This window comes from Amblyomma americanum, chromosome 5 (genome assembly GCF_052857255.1).
Source record: "Amblyomma americanum isolate KBUSLIRL-KWMA chromosome 5, ASM5285725v1, whole genome shotgun sequence".
Classification (NCBI taxonomy): domain Eukaryota; kingdom Metazoa; phylum Arthropoda; class Arachnida; order Ixodida; family Ixodidae; genus Amblyomma; species Amblyomma americanum.
In genome coordinates, this window is record NC_135501.1 from 94865233 (window position 1) to 94888095 (window position 22863).

Genomic DNA, 22863 nt, shown 5'->3' on the forward strand with positions numbered 1-22863 from the left:
ATGTCGTGCGCCAGAAGCCGTATGAAGGCTGATCTGCACGTGTTTACTTTTTCAGTGAACGTTTCGGCTATAATTCTTTTTTCTTTTTAGGCTTTGGGGCAATGCTTAAGAAAGGATAAATCTGTACGAAGCTGTGCAATGTTTGTTAATTCCAGCAGTTTCCTGCACGCGGTCTTTCGACGTTTGTTTGCAATGCCAGAGGAGACTAATATTCTATGACGAAATTGCAAATACGTGCAACTACTTGCCTTCGCTCAAAAGTTCTTCGTCTACTTTATATTTAGCAGAGCGGAGTGCGACTATCAGTATGACGTTTTAAGTTCCCCGAGCACATTTGTTGGTATCGCCGCCGCTGAGATTTTTGTCTCCGAGCGCAGGTTCTCCCAATAAACAGAGTTATTTTCCGTGCAGGCAACTTCTTCGTCCGCGCTGTCAAAATAGCCACGTGACCATATGCACACTACCGAACTGGTTCATTGCGCCTTTCAATAAAGACTGAAGACAGCAGGCGTTCACTCCCCTCAACTTGATGGAAATATAATGTTGGGTCATATTGCACTAGAATGCGTGTCGTTGTGAGAGTGTTATTCCCGTGAATATTCTGCGAATTCGGGCAACTTTCCCTCACTGCATCTTGCATATGGGCATTCTATAGACTTTGTATAAAGATTTCAGGCATTATACAAAATTTGCCATTCAAAGATTCAAAGCAGACGCCACCTATGCAGAACCAACTTTTCAAAAAGCCAATAAAGCTTCACTGTGTAAAGTAATTCTTTCTCATTCATGACTTATTGTGTTTGCTTTTTTTGCATAGTGTAACAATACGCTGTTACAAAAAGCTCAACAATGCTCCACTTGTTTCCATTATACGTATTTATATTTCTGTTATTTATTAGGAACCATGATCACCTTCTGTTTCGCCCCCTCTCCTCTCACAATGCCTGAAGAGGGGCCCTTAAGGGTAAGTAAATAATAATTTTACAATGATACTGTCTATGTAACGTATAGGTAGCTAACCAATAGTTCTTGAATTAGGAAGCCTGGAGGGAGAGAACATCTTTAGCATACAAGGTCGGTTCCGAACTATGCGTGAAAGAGGACTGCCAATTCGGGCCCAGCGCGTCGCCCACGTACTGCACCAGCTGTGGCAGAATCACATGTCAGGCTAGTTTCGTCAAGACGATATGTTCAATTCCCGTTCCCCATCTCATGGAAAGCATCTCAGCCTTATTAACGCGCTAAGATCAGAACTATTGTGTGACGAAAATTCGGTGATCGATTTTCAATGTATGTTCAACAAAGCGTGGAGCAAAAAAAATTGCCATACTTTTAGCCTCGAGCTGCATTCGAATCTCTGGCGTCGAGAACATTTCATCTTCACTTGCCTCCGCTTCAGGCTACTCAGACATAGCCGTTTTTTTTTTGCTGCTTTCCACCATCGCAGTAGCTTTTTCTTCCGCGTGTTATAATTCCAGCCTCTCGCGCAGTGCTTTGGTACATTGGTAAATTAGTTGTTGTGGAAAAAAACGGCGCAGTATGTCTCACATTTCGGCGGACACCTGAACCATGCCGTAAGAGAAGGAGATCGTCGTTTCCATTGACTTTCACACAAGTGGCACGCGGCCATTTGTGCGTGCCAGCCAAAGTTCGAACGCATGTTCGGTTCGTAGCCTACGCTTGATTGCATTTGATCAAATACTTCATAGAACTTGAGATATGATTTCAACAAATTGGACAAATTTACTCCCAAAACGGGACATCTAATCGCCGATTACGTGTGACATAGCCGCAGCCCATAGACCCCAACGCCATAGGCACCTGTAGTGTGGCCCGCTCCTACAGATGCCCATTCATATGTTGGTTCACGGCTCGACTACCGGCTGACGTCTGCTGCTAGTTGAGGCCAGCAGGTCTGTACTGGATCTCTCGCAGATTCGAACTCAGCCGCGTAGTTGGGCGGCGCCATAATCCGCCGCCTCGCGAGTGCAACAGTGGCACAACGCCAGGAAAACGCCTCAACGCCCTCCCTATGCTGTCGCATTATAACCCAAGATTTCAAAAAACTGAACTGGGAGGGGGGGGGGGGGGGGCACTTTGTTTACCTAAGTTGCTGCTTGTGTCACTGATGTGCGATTGAGACGTTGATTAAGTACACAATTTACATTGGCAGAAAGTAGCGTAGTCGTCAGCACACTCGGCTGCGGAACGGAAGAATGGTGGTCGGAATCCCGTTGACAGCTATAGTGTGACAGATTTCGCAGACGGACGGATGACGATGAGGCATTAAAATATGACAAGCAGCCTTCCTCTCCGCGTGTTCAACTGCCAGGTCACCCTGGACACGCCCCAGTCCCAACTAATCCCTTCCATTTTGTGCCAATAATGTTGTAACCACCACCCTCTGATGCTGTGGTAGTGCTCAAAAAGGGCGCCACAAATTCCCGGCGCACGCGCTAATTATAGTTAATGCACAAAGAGGAAGCCAGGAGTCAAAGCGCTAACTAACGCATTGCCCTCTGCATCCATGACTGATGGCCCATGAACTTGACTGCGGAGACATCGAAGGTCTAATGGCACGTAGTCGATGATCCAAGAGTATTTTCGTCGACTGATGAAAACACGTTTAATATGCTTGGTTCCGCCGACATGGCGGGGAGGAGAAATCAACGTTGACGGCGGATGTGCAGCCACAATAAGCACATAATTCCTGAATTCAAGCTACTCAGCTGGAGTTCTGCACGTGTATATAAAAAGCGAGTTCACAATTCAGTACATATGCATACGAAATTTATACACATAAAAAGGCAATCGTCAAAAAAGACGGTAACATGGAAAAAAAAAGAAGAGCGCGAACGGCCAAGCCCCGTTCTCCTCGGGGGGGGGGTGGGGGGGGGGGGGGGGGGGGGGGGGCTCAATTCGTCTCTGGTGTGGGCGACGCGCAGGCGTCGTCTCCCGGCCCGCTGCTCGAGCCTTCATATTCGGCGACGCCAGCGTCCCGGTCTTCGGCGAGGAGGCTCTTATTATCGGGGACCAGGACGAGCGGCGGAAAGGGCGTTGAGGCGCTGGAGGAGGGCGGGCCCGACGGCGTGGCCTCCTTGTCCTTGCCCAGCGCGTAGAAGGTGACCACCGCGGAGAGCGTGATGACCACCAGCGCCACGCCAAAGATGAGGCCCAGGCTGGGGCCGGAGGCGCCCATCTGCGGCACGGGGGGTAAGAAAGTATAAAAGCTCCACACGGCTCCACAGTAGAAAAGCTTTACACAGCAGGCTCGATATCTCGGCGCCCTACTCGCTTCTCTACAACGCTTCGGTATTACAGAAACCCCTACCAATGCACACTCGTCGCTGAAGCCGGAGCAGTGGCCACGCAGCTACTGGATGGTGTGGTGTGGATGCATATTTAGGGGTTGACAGCCATAACTTACATTAGTTCATAGCACAGCGTGCTGTATAATATAAAACCTCTTCAAATCCAAAGTGCTAAATTACCTTCAATTGAGTCATGTAACGGCATTGCCCAAACTATGTTGCCAGGATAAACTAAGAGTGATTATCGAAAGTCGGGGCATTGAACAAACACATCGGCTAGGTGCTTTTGTAGAAGAAAAAACCCGTCCCATAATCGTAATATTTGCTCGTTTTAAGGACAAAGAGTAAATTTTTCATCATGCAAGAGGTTCAAATCAGCTGAATACGCAGTTAGCGAGGATTTTTCGCCCAGCATTTGACTCGCTCTAAATCGTCTTGCTGATTTCGCCAGATCTAACCAGTTGTGTTTCAAGCTTCGCTACGACAGACTAGTTTCCGGTGACAAAACTTACAATTTTGTTCATGCGTGTCAAGAAGTGCTTGAGCGTAATCCGTATCAACCACCAATTGCTCCAGCAAAAGAGTAACCATCGGTCCTTTCTGTACAAAAACATTCACCGCATAATACCGAAACGTGACTGAGGTTTTAACGTCCCAAAGTGACTCAGGCTATGACGGACGCCGTAGTGAAGGACTCCGGAAATTTCTACCACATGGGGTTCTTTAACGTGCACTGACATCGCACAGTACACGGACCTCTGGAATTTTGCCTCCATCGAAATTCGACCGCCGCAACCGGGATCGAATCCGCGTCTTTCGGGCCAGCAGCCGAGCGCCGTAACCACTCAGCCTGCGCGGCGGCTCGACTCGTTTTGTAATTTAATCAACTCTTCATCTAGTAACATCATCATCATTATCATCAGCCTTACTACACCCACTGCAGGGCAAAGGCCTCTCCCATGTCTCTCCAATTAACCCTATCTTTTGCCAGCTGCATCCACCTTTTGCCTGCAAACTTCTTAATCTCATCCGCCCACCAAACTTTCTGCCGCCCCCTGCATCTAGTTACGTGGTGTTGCTAATGAAAACATGGTTAAATTCTTCCATTCTAGACACTGAAATTCTTCCTGGCATCTCTGATTTTGAAATATTTCGGAAAGACAGGCTTGACGGCTGCAGCGGCATTGCTGTGCTAATCACCGCAAAGCGCATCTTAAATTGTTCCCTGGTGAACATTACAACGCCACTAAAAATGATTGGGATATGCTGTCATCCTTTCTTTCCTCGACTGCATATCGGTGTTTATTATCGTCCGCCCTCTATGGACAGTTTATTCACAACTCTTTCTATGACACTCTCCATTCAATAACATCGACTTACACAATACCCCTCCTTCGCTATTTGGCGATTTTAACTTACCGTCCGTAGATCGCAATAACACAGCCAGTACCCTAACAACAAGTAATGACGCTTGAAACTTTTTGAACATGTCTTTCATTCGGCATGTCACAAATTGTTACTGACATCTCACCCTGACGAATTCTCTGCCCCTTCATGCATTCCTGGCCTCAGTGATCACGTCGTTGTTCACACCACCTGTTCTTCAAACATTTCAAAGAACACTAAGTCTAAAAAGGTACTAACTTTTTATGACAAAGGTGACTACATAAGCATGAATCGTGACCTCACTGCCTTTTATAATGATTTTTGCTCTACCTATCATCTACGTTCTATTGAATCTTACTGATCGCCTTTCAAATCTAAGTTAATACCCCTGATAAGGCTTTATATACCTACGACGACGAAACTGTGCGAATATTTTCCAAACGGTTTAAAGTGACTCCCAAACACCTAAAGAAAAAACAAATTTTTTTCCGATCTGCCAAATCATTTATGTGTTGTGTTGGATTTTATGGCACGTAGGCGGCTAAGGCCATCATGCGCCAAACTCAAGGTATAGAAAATTGTCTTGTGCCGGATTTCATATGACAGAAATGAAACCGTGGTAAAAAGAACCTAAAATGTTATTTCGCACCATCTAATGAAGGTAAAAGGAAAATTGTTTTGAAATAGCTTAGGGTAAAGCCTTAAAAAAGGCCAGGCAACCTCAGCGGCCATCCTTTGCAGAGGAAGGATGTCGAGGCCCCCAGCAAATAAAATACACACATCAGCATTCTTCTCAGGAATGAGAAAGTGGCTGAGGTGTATCAAAGAAAAGCGAGGCATTCACTGTTCATTAATACAACCAACCTCTCGTATATTTTAAAAACATAACAAATGTCAACGATTGCATTATCACTCAAGAGTAGTGCTGGGTGAAATGGAATGTTTTGATTATAAAATTGAATAAAATACTTCTTTCTAAGCTTTTTAAGTTTGAACATGTAAATAAGATATGGTTTAGTGTGTGCTCGTCGCCGCATCTTTCACGAACAGGTTTGGCTTCTTTTGTAAGTAAGTAGTTGTGTGTCAAGTGTGTTTGTCCAATGCGAAGGAGACATTAGATTACTTCAGTGAAACGTTCCTGGTGCCTGCATGACTTCCATTCCCCGAAGGTGGGCTTTATGAAGTGCAGCTTGTTGTTCAGTTCATTATCCCACTCTTTCTGCCAGTTTTTCTTTACTTTGTTATGTACGAACTTTATGCAGTCTTTAAAAGCTAAGTTCACATTTTTCATTACAGCATTTTGAGCTTTTACTGCTGCTGAGTCTGGTCTCTCGTTAGCCTCTATGCCGACGTGGGTAGAGACCCAGCAGAACCTTATCAAATGTCCTTGTGTTGTGACTTTCTGTGCCGTGTATGATGTCGCCTACCAGAGGTTCAACTGAATTTCTTGACTGCAGCGCTGTGAGTAGGCTGAGGGAATCTGTGTAAATTATACTGTTTTCGATGTTCTCATGTAATATTTTGTCCACAGCCATACACACTACATAACATTCGGTAGTAAAGATTGATAGATAACTTGGCAATCTTACTATTTTTTCCCATTTCCCGTTTACTACGGCACTTCCAACGAGCATCGCTGTTCTAGAGCCATCTGTGTAAAACTCCATGTAGCTTCAATATTCCTCTTTCAAAGCCAAGTATTCTTGTAGCAGATGTCCATGTGGTGTTTGTTTTTTACGAAACTGTGTTAGCGTGAAGTCGCAAGCAGCGGGAAGACAGTACCATGGCGGCAATGGATCGCGCCTCGGGGCAATTTTTGATAGAGCATCTAGTATTCCGAGTTCAAGACATGCATCTTCAAGGCGTAGTAACAAAGGTTTGATCGATTGTGGTTTATTATTGAGCAGCCTTTGATGTGCACTTGGTAACTATGGGGAGCAAAGGAGCTTTGGTAAGGATCTTATTTTTAGTACATATGCACAGGTAAGTATTGCTCTTCGGTTTGCAAGAGACGGTTCATTTGTTTCTACATATTGACTATTTATGGGGGATGTTCTGTATGCACCAATTGATAAACGGAGAACCAGGTTTTGTATAGGATCCAGTTTTTGAGGTATGATAGTCTTGCAGACCCGTACGCAATCCATCCGTAGTCCAAAGTGGACCGTACTACGGAGCGGTAGATCTGTAAAAGGCATAACCTATCGGACCGCCCGTGTTTCCATGAGAGTATCTTCAGTATACTTAGCGTCCGGGAAGCTTTCTCTTTGAGGGTGTTTATATGGGGTAGGAATGTGAGCTTTCTGTCAAAAGTTATGCCTAGGAATTTATGCTCTTTTTTTACTTGTAGAACAGTTTCATTCAAGTGCAGGGTGGGATCAATCTGCACGCCTCTTTACAGTGAGAAAAGGATGGCAACTGTTTTTTGTGAGGAGAACTTAAATCCATTTTGGTCTGCCCAAGTCGCTAGTTTGTTCAGCGTAAGCTGTATCTGTATTTCGCATGTTGATAAACTGGAATATGTGCATGAAATTTGAAGGTCGTCAACATATACTGAATATATAATGGACTCTGAAATTATTTGCCATATTGAGTTCATTTTGACAATAAAGAGAGTGGTACTTTGAATGCACCGCTGCGGTACGCCATTTTTTTGGATGAATTTTTTCGAAAGCGTGCAACGTAGACGTACATGAAAGGAACGGTCAGAGAGGAATTCTTTTAAACTATTTAGCACCCTGCCACATATACCTGGATCCGCGAGGTCTTGAAGAATCCGAAACCTCCAGGTGGTATCATAAGCTTTTACCAAGTCAAAAAATACTGCCAGACAATGCTGTTTCTGTATGAACGCTTCACGGACTGTGTTTTCAAGATGGACGAGATGGTCGTTTGTACAGCATGCTTTTTTAAATCCACAATGGTCGATATTAAGAAGTTTGCTCGATTCAAGGATGTACATTAACCTAATGTTTAGCACTCTTTCAAAACATTTAGCAAGACAACTCGAAAGTGCTATTGGCCTATAACTACCAGCCGAAGTTGGCGGTTTTCCAGATTTCAGGAATGGCACAACCATGCATTTCATAATGGATTTCATCTGTGCCTGGTGCTGTCTGTTTGCCGGCCGAAAGTACTATTACGGATTTCTTGTAGTGTAATTAATTTATTGTAATGTTCATTTGCACTGCCACTGGTTGGCAGTCGTTGTTTTTCAGTTGTGTTCTTGTACTTTAAAAATGATTTGGTGTAGTGTGAGGAGGTAGAAACTGTGGCGAAGTGTTCTTATAGTTTGTCGGCCTGTTCGCTAATGCTTGTTTGTGTGTCCGGAGCTGCTAGGAAAGAAATTGTGAAAAGAGTAAAGCTGCCATCAAGTTTGCGGACTTGCTCCCACATTTGTTTCGATGTAACTGAACTATTTATGGACGACACATATTTTTTCCATAAAGTTTTCTCTTCATTGCGACGTATGTACCGTGCTTTTGCTCTCCCCTTTCGAAAATATATGAGGTTGTCGTGTGTAGGGTACCTTCGGAAAGTTCTCCAGGCTTTGTTTTATTTCTTTTTTGCTTCTCTGCAATCTTGGTTATACCAAACCTTGTGGGTTTGGCATACTACTCCTGACGACTGCGGAATAGCTAGACGTGCAGCCGCAATGATACACGTTGTAAAAATTTCATTTATTTTGTCAATGCTAAGATCATCCGAAAATATTTTCTCCAGGCAGACCTTTTCTTGAAATAGTGGCCAAGTGCAGTTTCCAACGGCGTGGTTTTCTTTGAATGATGGATGGTGGTGATGAAAAGTTCATTACTACTGGAAAGTTATCACTTCCGTGTGGGTTATCAAAAACATCCCACCTGAAATCGGTAAAAACGGATGGAGAGCTAAAAGACAAGTCTATTCAACTCATCTTTCCTGAGCATGGAGTGCGGTATGTGGGTTTTCTCGTATTTAGCAGGCAAACGTTGTTGCATAGAAGAAAATCTTCTAAAACTCGGCCACTAGTGTCCGTCTGTTCGCTCCCCCAAAATGATCAGTGCGCATTAAAATCTCGGACTGCCAGATATGGCTCTGGTAGCTGATTAAAAAGGGCTTCTTGATCATGGAGTGGTACTGTCAGGTGTGGTTGAAGATACACTGTGCATATGATGATTGTTTTAAAGTTAATGAGAGTGACTGCAGCGGCTTCATAATTCGTCTGGAGCTTGATTTCATGCGTTGCAACACCGCTCTGAATTACAACAGCAACGCCTCCACAGAGCCTATTCGCCTGCTCACGGTCAAGGCGAAAGACTTCATACTTCTTAAAAATATTTTTATGTAAAGGTCCCAAACTGGTCTCCTGAAGACAAAGTGCCACAGGAGACAGAGAATATAAGAGATCTGTTGCATCACCATAGTTATTTAAAATTCCACGGCAGTTCCAGTGGGTAAGAAACGCCATTATAAATTTTTAAGGGGTTGTATTCAGAACCTCGGGATTCTCCTTGTTGAATGCCTGTTATTATGATTTTTCTTTTTTTTTCTGGTTAAGGAAGCCCCGCCGCCGTTGCGACCGAGGCGAGCTCTGAGTTGTATCCATCGCCTCAGTGGAGGCGCTAGAGTTCCGCGGGGAACCCACGGCCCGGGGGGTGGTGGACTTCTCACGAACGGGGGAAGCCTTGCGGGCTGCCGACTTGGTGGCCGGCGGGCCCGTTTGCGGGGGGGGGGGGGGGGGGCATAGCAGCTTTCGCTGCATCTGCCAGGGGCGCGGATGGCCCTACCTCAACCCTACTTAGTGCGAGCCGGGCTGGTGCCTAAGGCCGCTGTGGTGCGCGCGCCCGTGCACCGCATCGGCGAAGTTTGTGTGGGGTGTGAAAGAAAAATTGCCATGTCACATTGCAAAACACCTTCTTGACTCTTTAAATGTAGTATTGTCTTTTGTTTTTATTGTAATTATATCGTTTTCTTTCTTTCAGGCAGGAAAATACCTTCAATAAGCAGCGTGTTCGCCTTCGCAGTTTGCACAGTGTGGCGCAGCATCGCAGTCGTCTGATTGGTGGTCATTTGAGGCACATTTAGCACAGGTGTTACAGCCGCGGCAGCTTTGTGAGCCGTGACCGAACTTCTGGCATTTGAAACAGCGTCTAGGGTAGGGTATATATGGGCAAACGGAAATGTTTCCATTGCCTACCTCGATTGACTAGGGTAGGGTGCAAGAGGCAAACGTCAGGACCAGGTGTTTGTTGGAATCTCTTTGGTGTCTTTGCGGATTGTAATTCTATGGACGTTGGTTACATTTTGAGGAGAAAGTCCTTCAAACATCTCTTCCTCTGTTAGGTGCAGAAATTCATTGTCCGAGATGACGCCACGTACTGTTTTCAATGACCTGCGTGGTGTGACAAAGACAGGAATATCGCCAAAAGTTTCAATATTTGCAAGCTTTGATATTTGAGTAATGTCGCACAGTTCGAGCAGGAGGTCACCACTAGCCACCTTTGTGACTTCGTACTGACGGCCCAAGGAATCTGTAAGAACTCTTGCAACAAGAAACGGGGATATTTGTCTGGCTGGCTTTTCTGTTTCTTTACTGTGGACGATATGGTACTTCGGAAAAGTTCTCTTTTTGTTAAAAACTGGGATGTGACATCGGTCCGCTCTCTTTTCAGAGGGCGATCATTATTAAGCAGGGAGGAAGCCATAAAAAATTTTGTTCTTCGGCCATGGTGCCAGCCACCCACCATGGAGCCCAACAAGGGGACGAAACACGAACTTTAAAACAATCCCTGCCCACGCCAGCTGTACACCATTGCTATAACCAAATATGACGCAACTCGGCGTGGTTGGCCACACAAGGTTAACCATCGCCACCTATGAAAAGCGAAAAACCGAGAAGGGAGGAAGAGACAGGAAAGTCCTAAGAAAGATGATAGGAAAGTGAAATACGGAGGGTAGTACAGGAAAAGCGACTGCCGATTTCCCTCCGGTCGAGTCAGGCCGGAGGTGCCGTCTACATGAAGCTGGGCCCAAAGTGGTGTGTTGCCTCCGCCGAGGGGCCTTAAAGGTCCCAACGCTCGGCATCGGCTCAACCACCAGGAACCCCTTTTCCCCGGACACCGCGATGCCACGCACGGCTAGGCGCGGGTGCTCGTGTCCGTGGTGATGCACTGTTCACCATCATCCCCGGGGGGCATGTCCCTGCGAATGCTCGGGAACCCGTGGTGTCACCACTCACCAACGTTTGCAAGCTGCAGACGCTCCCCCTGCGGGGACCAAATCATTTAACACTGAACTAACTTGGAACAAGCATCATACAATCGCGAAACATTATTCCAACCTTGGCACCCAAACTAAATGTCAGGTCTCTTCTACATTGCCCACCATGCTGCATTCGAACCCAAAGCGCTTCTGGAAGACAATTAACCCTGGCGTAACTAATACTATTTCGCTCTGTGACAACTTCTGCTCGCCAATAACCGTGTCCGATGTACCCTATGTCTTAAATGCCTCAATCTGTACTCTTTTTACTAAGGGAACCACACATGCCCGTCCCGAGTTACTGCCTTTCTCGCATCCACGAATGGAAGGGATTAGATTTAATCCACACGGCATTGTTAAATTCATAAACTCGCTAAACCATTCAGCCTCCTCCGGTATTGACGAAATCAATTTCAAAGTCTTGAAAAAAACACTAAACATGTTTTCAGCCTTGTTCTATCCCTCATTTTTCAGCAGTAATTTGATGATTATGATGATTATGATGAATATTTATGGAGAACACGTTCTCTGCAGCCAAAGAACGCCATTGAACAAGGTTTTTTGTTCTACTCAAGGTGGGGTCAAAGACCCATTTGCCAAGCATTTCACCCTGAACAAACCGAGCACCAGGCCAAGGGAAGCTTCTGGCCATTGCACCACTGGCAAGTACCGGTGACACCGTCATTTGATACCGGTTCCACTCCTCTTGACTATCTTATCAGCAAGGTCATTCCAGACTTCAAGAAAAGCAACCGATTATCCCCAGGCAATTACCGACCAATTTCATCAACTATTATGTGCTCTAAATTCATGTAACCCGTCAGTTACTCCCATGTAGCTTCCTTTCTATCGTTCATGTGAATCCCAACTAGCTCTGTTTCTTGATTACATTTTTTTAATCTTTATTGCAACATTCCTACTAATGCTATATTTCTTGATTTTAAGAAAGCATTCCACAAAGTACCTCACTCCCGCCTTCTACTTAAGCTGCCTCGATTTTACCGAAAAACACTCTCACAATGCAAAAACTGAAGGCGACGGTGGTGTCGATATCCCACCCAATCCGCCGAGATTCTGGACACCACCGGGGAATGAAGGAGCATGACCTTTGTCGTCTCATTCATGCCTTCGTCCTCAGCCGCTTTCACTTCACGCTCCCCCACCAGAAACTCCAGGGCAGAGAAATCTCCACCCTGGATGCCATGATTCCAAAAGCATTTAAGACAGCACTACACCTACTCCTAAAGGCTTCAACCAAAAAACTGCTCCAGCTAGGCCTACACTACACGATAGGTGATCTTATCGAGGGCCACCGGCAGACACAATACATACGTCTCGCGAGAACCCTCCCCCCCCCCCCCGGAAGATACATCCTACACACCCTTGGTATCAGGATACCAGACACGGATCCCACACAGCTCCAGGTCACCCACCTAATTCACCGCGAACTACTTATTAAACCTATCACCAAAAACATGCACCCCACCTACCACGAACCCCGCCGCAGAGCTCGCGCACGGGCGCTCCACAAACATTGTGGCACGGAACCGAATGCCGTGTCGGTGGATGCCGCATGCACAGGCGAGGACGTGGTTGTAGCCATCACGAACCCCTCCCTCCAACCGATTGCCACCCTTCACATATCCCTCACTGCCACTTCGGAAGGGGCTGAAGAGGCCGCTATTGCCCTAGCCATCACGCGCACGGAGGCCCAGTATATATATACTCTCCGACTCTAAAACTGTCATACTAAATTTTGCCCCCGGGAGAGTCCACGTGCCTGCATTTAGCGTACTCAACTCCCTCGCCGCACACCCGCTCCGCCACATGGAGCTAATATGGGTGCCTGCCCACTTCGGCGAATCCCGGACACGAGGCTGCCAACTTTTTAGCCCGAGGTTCTCTCAAACGGGCACCGGCGGCCTCCGGTGTAGGTTTCTCTCGGGAGCGCATGCATTCATTCAGTGAACTGACGCCGGCTTACAAAGCCGAGCCTCGGCTCTACCCCCCACCCCATCCCTCCCTCGACAATTATCACCCGACACTTTGGAAAAGGCTCCAAACACGCACCTTACCCTCCCCTTATATACGCTCGCGCTATCACGAAGTCCACTCAAACCCCTCCTGTACCCTCTGCCACCACCCCAAAGCCACTCTCGATCCTCTGCCCGGCGGACCCTCCTTCCCGGGGCCTGGAGCACCTTACCACTAGGGAGGTTTGGAAGACCCTACTGCACTCCGAGGACCCGGCCAAGCAAGCCATCGCCACAGGCCGGGCTGCCAGCGTCATGGGCTTCCGAGACATGAACGTTTCAGTGCACTGGGGCCGTGCGGGGGCCCAAGGACTTGCGTGTCCTAAACTCCTCTTTGTTCATTAAAGTTTTCATCACTACCACCACCTCCATCCACTAGTTCTTAATTGGATCAAAGACTTTCTAATCGACCGCATGCAGATTGTCTCCGCTAATAGGCAGTCCTCTCCTTATACACGTGTTCTTTCAGGTGTGCCCCCAGGCACCGTCCTTGGCCCCTTACTCTTTCTAATTTACATTAACAATCTCCCTTCATCAGTAACTTCTACTATCTGCCTTTTTGCAGATGGCTGTGTACTATACCGCTCTGTATAGCTAACTCGTCCGATATTTTTGCCGTCCAAAATGACGTAATTCGCATACAGAAATGGTGCACTACGTGGCTTATGTGCCTGAATACTTCTAAAACTGCGCTTATTTGTTTCCACCGCCGCCGAAACTACACACACTCTAATTGCAAAATCAACCCCAGCACTATCGTGCCAACCGATTCGTTTAAGTACCTCGGTGTTCGCCTCACTAATGAGTTAACATTAGCTTGCCACGTAAACCGTGTAATTGATTCCTGTAATCGTACTACTGGATTCCTCCGCCGTACCCTGCCCATTCAAATTCAAATTCAAATTTATTTTGCCACCATGGTACAGATGATGGCGGGGACCCGTAGTAAAAGCTGCCGTTTGACAGCTTGACAAGGCCACGGGCCCCCACTTTGACAGCAATACAGTAAAGAAATAAAGAAAATACAATACAATACAATAAAGAAAATACAGGAAATACAGATAACAAAAAAAATACATATAGCAGAGCTGTTATCCGGTTACAGTAGTCAGCATAAAATCAACAGCATTGTCCTGGCTGGAAAGAAAACTTAAAATGATGGTGAAAGAAAGAAGAATTAGGTAGACAGATCACAGAAAAAAGGTTAGGTGTAGTGTAAAAAAAAAAATACTCGAACAGTTTGTGGCGTGTTGTGTTTTGGAGATCAATATCGTTTTGTGCGAGTTTGTTAAGAAGTCGTGGTAGTTTATTTTCTAATGTTTGATTACCATAGAAAGTTCTGTATGTTTTTACGTCCCATTGTGCTATATTTCTTGTGCTGTACATTGCATCTCGTTTTTCTAAACCAGCTAATTTTGATAGAAAAGATATGTTCAACACCTCGTTTTTCACACACTTGCTCAGACGATAGTCATAAAGCTTAGTAATTGGTAGTAAGTTATACTTTAAGAAAAGTGCGGCCGTATGGTAGGTATGCGAAACATTTTCAACAATTCTTAGAAATTTTTTCTGTAACAAGTGTAGTTTCTGAAGATTGCCTGCTGTTGTTGCACCCCAGGTTAAATGGCAATAGCTGAAATGAGATTGTATCAATAAATTATATAGCATTAGCATTACATTTCGCGGCAGTATCTCACGGTTCTTGTAAAGAAGACCAATAATACGTGAACATTTATTTGTTACAAAGCTAACATGATCATCCCATGACATTCTTTCATTAAATAATATACCTAATGTTTTAAATGAAGGCACAACTTCTAAGGGTACGGACTGCAGGAATATGTTCTTAGTGAGACAGACCTTCTTGTTTCTACCTCTGAAAACAACGACTTTAGTCTTTGCTGTGTTAATCCGCAACGCATTTCTGCTACTCCAGTTTTCTATTTGCTTCAGTGCATTGTTTGCAGTATATGTGAGTTCAGCTGCATTATCTCCGGCAAGAAAAATACTGGTGTCATCAGCATAGATGATAAATTTAACGAATGGAGTTGCATGTACAATGTCATTGATGTAAAGATTAAACAGAAATGGACCCAAAATGCTGCCCTGTGGAACGCCACAGCCTACAGATTGCATATCTAAGAGGAGACCATTTATTGCCACTGCCTGTTTGCGATCCATGAGGTATGAATGCACAAGCGATAGTGCATGGCCGCGGAAGCCACAACGCTCAAGTTTACGAAGAAGTATTGTATGGTTTAATAAGTCGAATGCCTTCGAAAAATCAAGAAAAATACCAATGACTATCCTATTATGTTCGAGTTCGTTCAATATATATTCTCGTTGATCTAATAGTGCAAGTTCAGTAGAGCGGTGCTTACGGAAGCCATACTGAGCTGCTGTTATAATTTTGTGTTTTTCTTCAAACTGCAAAAAGTTTCTAAGTATTACTTTTTCTAGTAGCTTAGAAAACACGGGTAAGATAGATATTGGCCTGTAATTCCCGAGCTGGTTTTTATCACCCTTTTTAAAGATAACTGTTACACGTGCAATCTGCATTTTACGAGGAAATACAGCGGTACTGACACAAAGGTTTAAGATATGCGTGATGTATGGTAAAATAAGGTCAAAAATATACCGTATAGGCTTTATCTGGAGGCCATCAATATCAATGGATGTGCTATTGTTTAGTTCGTGGAAGGCTGCCGTTACATCTGCTTCTTCAACCGGTTTGAGAAATACAGTGTCGCCTATATGAACAACATCACTGAGATTGTTATGCGGGACTTGATTTCTAGAAGCGCCAACAAAGTGCGTATTAAACGTATCTGCTAATTCTTTTCCAGTTATACTTACACCATCAATATTTAGCATATTTAATTCGCCTGATTTGCTATTTCTCCCCAAAATTGCGTTTAGCCGCTTCCACATAATGTCGGCACGACCACAAGTTGACGTGAATTGATTTGTGTAATAGGCGTTTCTGGCTTTCTTGAGCTCAGTATTCAAGCGGTTTCGATATTTTTTAAACGCTGTCAGATCACATTCAGCTCTCGATTTAATAAACTTATGGTATAGGATGTTCTTTGTGTTTATCTTTGCCACCAACTCCGGTGTGACCCATGGTTTGCGACTGTGACGCCTTTGTTTTTTTGTTAATATTTGGAAACAGGCCTCGTAAATCGGCTTCAGAATGCCTAAGAATGCCTCGTAAGCATTATTGGCGTCATTTTCTAAAAGGACAGGCCTCCTGTTGTTCTTTTCTACCGAGTTTCTAAATGTGGACAGTGTTTTTTCAGATATAAGTTGGAAAGAATATGTTGAACTACGTTTCTTTTTAGACATGTTTTTAACACACATAAATATTGGCAAGTGATCGCTGATGTCAGAAATTATTACTCCAGATGTGATCATACTAGGGTCATGGTTAGTGATAAACAAATCGATCAGCGATGAAGACGTGATCGTAACACGCGTTGGCATTTTGATTGCATTCAGAAGTCCATGTGTTCTAAGCAATAAATCTAAACTCATTTGGGATGCATCAACCGATAACATATTAATGTTTAGGTCACCACCAAGGACAATGTTTAAATGCTGACTGGTTGCAAATGTAATCAGGCTTTCAAGAAAATTCAAGAATATGGCTACGCAACCCTTTGGTGGACGATAGCACACTGCAAAAATAGTGTTGTTCAAACACATTGTTAAGATTTCATATTCTTTCACAGAAACTGTGAATCGCTCTAATATTTCAGGCCGCCACTTCTTTTTAAATGATATGGATACGCCACCACCAATACCAGCGTAACGATTCAGAATAAATGTCTCATAACCAGGAATTCGAAAGACATCATAATCACTTGTAGACCAAGTTTTGCTGATCATGATAGCGTCAATGGGAACATTTAGTTGTTGAAAGAAAGTGTCGAAATATGCTTCTTTACGTCTGACAGATCGAGCATTGATATGAAGACATTTGAATGACGTCTGGAAAACCGGGCCAAGGTAATCTTTCAAGTTCTCTGGGAGTAGATAATTCTTTTCTGTTACAGTCTGCATTTTTGGCAGGAAACAAATAAAAATTCGAAATCAATTCTCCCTTCTTATTGCAGCTTGCCAAGGTCGCAAGAGTGCTGCACTAGCATTGCTGACGCGCCATCAGTCTTTCTTATCAAAATCTTACCGTTGCTGTGCCAGACATACTTGTACTGATTTGTTTTCGCCCATTCTTTCACTTCCCTCAGCAGTTCTCGATTTCGCCTGGTCAGGTTTTCCAACATGTGAACATTGGCATCCGCAGTGGTCAACTCCCGCCTGTTAGCCCACCATTTGTCCCTCATGCTCTGTCTCGTGAAACGGCAGATGATGCCAGGCACTTTGTCACGCTTTGCCGGCAATCAATGAATGGCACCTTCTTCAGTAAAACTTCTAGCTTACAAAACCATTGTGCGACCTAAACTTAAATATGCCAGCGCTATCTTTGTTTCACACCCCTCTAACCTTAATAAAGCTCTCCAATCTGTTCAGAACCGTGCCACTGGTTTGATTTTCTCGAACTACTCGTACCTCCAGCATATCTGCCATGGAATCTCAGTTACAACTTCCTTCTCTCTCTTCTCGCTGGCAAATATTACGCCTCTGCCTGTTTCACAGGTTTTTCCATAGATCACCCCGTGACAGTCAGGTCATTTAACCAGATTTTCGAACACCTCACACAGGCCGCTCTAACCGCGTCATTCCGCCACGTGCCCTCACAACTACATTTCACGAGTCATTCTTCGTGCGCACCGATTACGACTGGAATGCCCTTTCCAACAATCTGGCACTCATCAGATGATCCTGCACGCATCGAAACTGCTATTGAAGAAGTTTTCTCATCATAACCATGTATGCGACAAGCCTGTCACAGTTTATCGCCGTGCACTCACCCACCAGTCATGCAAGGTCTCACATCGGGATCCTTGAGGTAAAAATTTTTAATTAATTATAGTCTATGCGATGGCATGGGTTGAGAGGAATTGAGAGTGTCGACGAAGTGGGTGGCGCCAGATTAATTAGGGCCACTTAATGGTCTCTAACCTGGACTGACCTCGTGCCGGACGAGGGCATTTTTGCATTCCGGCTTCATCGAAAAGCTGCCGCAACTTCAGGGATTTCATCCCGACAGCTTTAAATGGGGAGTCAAACGCCACAGACACTAAGCCATCGCGGTGGGCGCGGCAAAAGCTTGTTTTGCATTCTGTGCAGTGCCAGTGCACGTTACAGTAATCCAGGTGGACAGAATTACCCGGAGGTGTGCACTACGCAGTCCCTCATAGCTTTTGTCGCTTTTGAACGTTCAACCCCATAAAACAATAAAACCAAAGAAACCTCGTTTACCCTTCACACAGGCCTTCACTCAGGTGAAGACGTTGCCTAGGACTACACACCTCGCAGGTTGCCCACAAACCGCAGGTCACAAAGCAGGATTCAGGGGCGTATGTACGTATGCCTGAAATCCGACTATGCGCTCGGTAGTGCGACTGCACTAAAATAAAAAGAGCCCGGAAATTTCGTCAACAAAGAATTACGTGCCGCCAAAGTGTATCGTCACATAAATCTTCTAAATTTATTCACTAGAAAATCGCAGGGCTTATAGGAGGTCTTGAATTTTCGAACGAGGCTGTCGCCTGAACCAGTCTCAAAAGTAACGGAAACATAGAATCGGTTTGGTTTTATGGGTCTCAACGTCCCAAACCGACTTAGATTATCACGGGAGGCATTGTGGATATTATCCGGATATTATCTACCTGTTTCGAGCACCTTGCATTAACATGCATTCACATCGCACAGTAAACGGGCCTCTGGCATTTCGCATCTCCAACTTTCTCGGGCAAACATGCTTGTAACCTGGTGATACCGCAAGAGTTACAGTGATCTCTAAAAATGAAACAGAGATGATCTATGAAATTACAGTACGGTTCTATTCTTGCCGTCTTATTTAAAGGATTCTAAAGTTAGTTCTTAGTTCCCTTTTCGCATTCTAGTCCTCAATATTCAGTTCTCAGTTCCCATTTCAGTCAATATACTGTTATAAAAATCTCAGGAGTGCTTGTCTTGGCAACGGTAATGCTTGAAAAGATTAATAACTTGCGTTTACAAAGATCCGTTATCCGTGTGGTTGGAAGAGTCCCTTTTTATTCGAAGGTGGCCGAAATGTTTGAAAAAATTTTGAGTCATCCCTATACAGCCTTTATACGCTTGAAGGTTGATCCGGCATTGCAAGTCAGGAATGGTTAGACATGACAATTCGTTAGCTAAACTAGCTGAGCTTGCAACAAACAATCCTGTGCACGAAGCACGGAAAAGGAGAAAGTTGATGTACAGCAAAAATTACGAGAAACTAACGTTAAAATTTCGTTTATTAACATCTATCCTGAAAGAAGTGTTTGGCTACGATATAGAGCTTACTGTAAATCATTCAGAGGTTTTACGCAGTATATTTCTGAAACCTAAAAAAAATACGCATGGCAATATACTTGGCTCTCTGCCTGACTCTCTAATCTGTGCAGTTTCACCTGTTGTGTTTTTTTTTCACCTGTTTTTTTAAATGTCAAGCATGTTTCATAAACGACCTTTTCCATGTTTAAATTGGTTGCTTGGTAAAGGAAATCGCCCAGTATCTGTCTCACACCTCGGCGGACACCTCAACCGCGCCGTAAGGGGAAGGGATAAAGAGACTGTGAGAAGAAAGTAGAAAGATGTGCCGTAGTCCAGTGTTTCGGAATAATTTCGACCACCTGGGGACCTTAACCGTGCTCTGACATCGAACAGCACACGGGCACCTTTGCGTTTCGCTTCCATCGAAACGTTCCGAATCTGTAATTGTTTGTCTGTTATTTGCATTTGCAATATCGGTAAGAAGGCAATAAAGCATATAAAAAGGTTAGCACAGACACTTGAGAGTGCTTACGTGTGAGAAGGCGTAAACCCACGCGCTTACGCGGCTGCGGCGTGATGCAACCCGATGCCACAATGCTGGCAATTCTACCTCTACATGGCTCTATAGGTAACCGCCGCCGCGACGCCGCCGCACCCTTTCTGATCTCTGCACTAAATTCCTGAAGGCAGTCACCGCTGTGCCGCAGCTCGCTCTCTGCCTTAAGTGTATGACGTGATAGCCAATGCGTTAATGCCCATATAGGTAGGATTTCTCTTTCTGTACTTAACATTCATCGATTCCACCGCCGCGATATCTCAGATTGGTTATGGCATTCGCTTGTCGACCCGAAAGACGCGGATTCGATCCCGACTGCGACGGTCTGATTTCTGTGGAGGTGAAATTCTGGAAGCCCGTGTGCTGCGCGATGTCCGCGACTTTGAAGACTCCTAGGTGGTCGAAATTTCTGGAGCCCTCCACTACGGCGTCCCTCATTCCTTGAGTCGCTTTGGGACGTTACACCCCCATACACCGAAGCGAACATTCATATACTCCTGGGAGACCTTACACCAGTCCTGGAGCCGTGGTGCAGTGGTTAAGCGATGCCCCACTGCCCTGGGATGGGATGTCAGGCGCTGCCCCCGATGGAATTTGTGCGATCGAGGTTGTCCGAGGTTACCTCGCGCGACCAATCATTAATTTAACTACCACCTGCCACGTTGCTTAAGAAGGCCTCCTTTATGGGCACCATAGGACGCTAACAGGCACACAGATTTTTCACCAATGAAAGAACTTATTTCTGCAGCATGTCTCGAGACCATTTTCATAAGGGGTGCACAGCCAAGGCAACGACTCACCTGCTGCATCTGCGCGGGCTTCGGTCTCATGATGTCCTCCACCTCGTCCTCGTCGTCCTCGTAGTCTTGCGCCCGAGGCACGAAGGCCGGGACCACGGGCGCAGCGCCGGGGGGCACGACCGCCGCCGCCACTGAAGGAGCCATGGACTGCCTCCTCGCCGCGGCCACAGGGTCCGCTGGTGGAGCGGCCATCGTCTCTGCCGGGTGGGGTTCGCCGGGACAGCTGGGGTGCGGGACAACGGGCCGAGCGCTGCTTGGCCGACGTCAGCTTGGCTGCGCCAGTGAGCGAGCAATCTCGCGGATCTTCGTCGTCCTTTCTCGATGGACAATTTTCAGCGTTAATTTCTGCACGAAAGAGAAAACATGCAGCAGATTACAATAAAAATTACTGCATCTAAAATTTACCTCATTTCAGTGGTCAATCAACTTAGCAAAACTGATCTTCATTTCATTATCAACTGGTATTCAACTCAGTTAACGACCCTTAATGCCTCGAAATGAAAGTAGTTTCTTTCACGCGCAAGTCATCCTGCATCCCTACATCTGCCGGGGGGGGGGGGGGGGGAATTGCTCTGCCGCGATCTAACGCAATGCAATTGAAAAGCAGGTGTGGGAATATTTTGCTCGAAATTAGACTGGTCCTTTTCTCTGCGCCTTCCAGATTTCACCCCTATTTTTCAAGCAGAGTTTCTAGCAGTTGTACTTGCTCTACGCAAGCTAGACCCCTCTATTACAGCAGTTGCAGTAATTACTGATTCTTTATCTTTGTGTTCGTCCCTCGCTGCACATGTTGACGGTCCCATTTTATCAACTTTCTTATCTCTACTTCCTCCGCATTTGAGCCTTGTTCATTTAGTATGGGTTCCCGGTCACAGCAGTGTGATAGTAAATGAGATTGCTGATAATCTCGCAAAGGCTTCCCTCAGCGGCCCCGTGTTGCCAATCATCCCGGCTACAGCCTATATTACAGCATCTAGATTTCGGCGACGTGCTTTTTTAAGCACGCAAGACACTTCACTTTTAACATCGGCGGATTATGAGCACCTTAAATATTATTGGAACAGGAAAATTTGTTGCTCTCGGCAGCTTGAAGTATCACTGACGAGGCTGCGCTGCCGCAACCCCCCTCTAAATTTCTATTTACACGAGTCGGGTTTGGCGCTCTCTCCACTTTGTGCATTTTGCCGTGAGCCTGAATCTATTGAACATTTTTGGCTGTATTGTCGCCGATTCAACTCTCTGAGAAAACGGTTGCTGGAGGAGCCCTTGCAGCATCTTGGCTTTAGTTTGAGCAGCCCGCTCTTGCTATCATTTGGCGCCACCACATTTGGGTTCAGCCACAGATCTGTTTGTACCGCTGTTCTAAATTTCCTGATAGAATCTCACCGACTGCCTTGCTAAGTGTTCCAACCTTTTCTTTTCTATCAATTATTACATTTTGACTAAATCATTATTATTTAATCCCTCTCTTTATTATTATTCTTAAAATTTTAAAATCAGAACACTCATCCCTTTTCTGTTCATGACGAAAAATTCACCGGTGTTGCGCTCCCACGTGCTTTTCCTTTTGTTAACTGCGTTCAGGTGAATAGCCACCCGATTCTTGGCCGATCCCCCAGTGTGGGTATGTGCCATCTTTTTATAGGCTAACAACAACAACAACTCGGAGAGGCTTGGGCAGGCGTTGAAAACTGGTGTGGTGCACCACCCCATCGCACCGCATCGACGAAACATGTATTGGGAGCTAGGAGACAGAGAGAGAAAAACTTTATATGGTCCATTAAGGGTTTAGCGTTCGGTCTTCGTCTGCATCGCTGCAGACTCTTGACCTTCAAATCAGGGTTGGGCCCATAGTCCAGGGCTCCACTGAGTCGCGCTGCTTCGCTTGCGTGCTGCACCATTGCCCTTTGGGCGGCGATCTCGCAGCTGGTGAGCCGGCGCTCCCGCTGCTCCGCACTCGGGGTTTTGTGTTGGTGGAACGTGTAGTTTCGCTTACACTCCCAGGTTATATGGTGAAGCGTCGGGGTTGCCCCGCACCACGGGCATGTGTTCCTATACTGTGTACGATACATCTTGCAAAGTATATGTAAGTTAAAGAATGTTCCCGTTTGCAG

General features: G+C 45.5%; 1 protein-coding gene across 1 annotated transcript; it reads right to left on the reverse strand.

Annotated features, from left to right (window-relative positions):
• Positions 1-2904: 2904 nt before the first annotated feature.
• Positions 2905-21031, reverse strand: LOC144134883 (uncharacterized). The gene is made up of 2 exons (XM_077667691.1): positions 20750-21031; positions 2905-3199 (listed from the first exon to the last, which is right to left on the reverse strand). The coding sequence occupies exons 1-2, from the start codon at positions 20939-20941 to the stop codon at positions 2915-2917; spliced, it is 477 nt and encodes a 158-aa protein (XP_077523817.1). The 5' UTR covers positions 20942-21031; the 3' UTR covers positions 2905-2914.
• Between the last annotated feature and the right edge of the window lie 1832 nt (positions 21032-22863).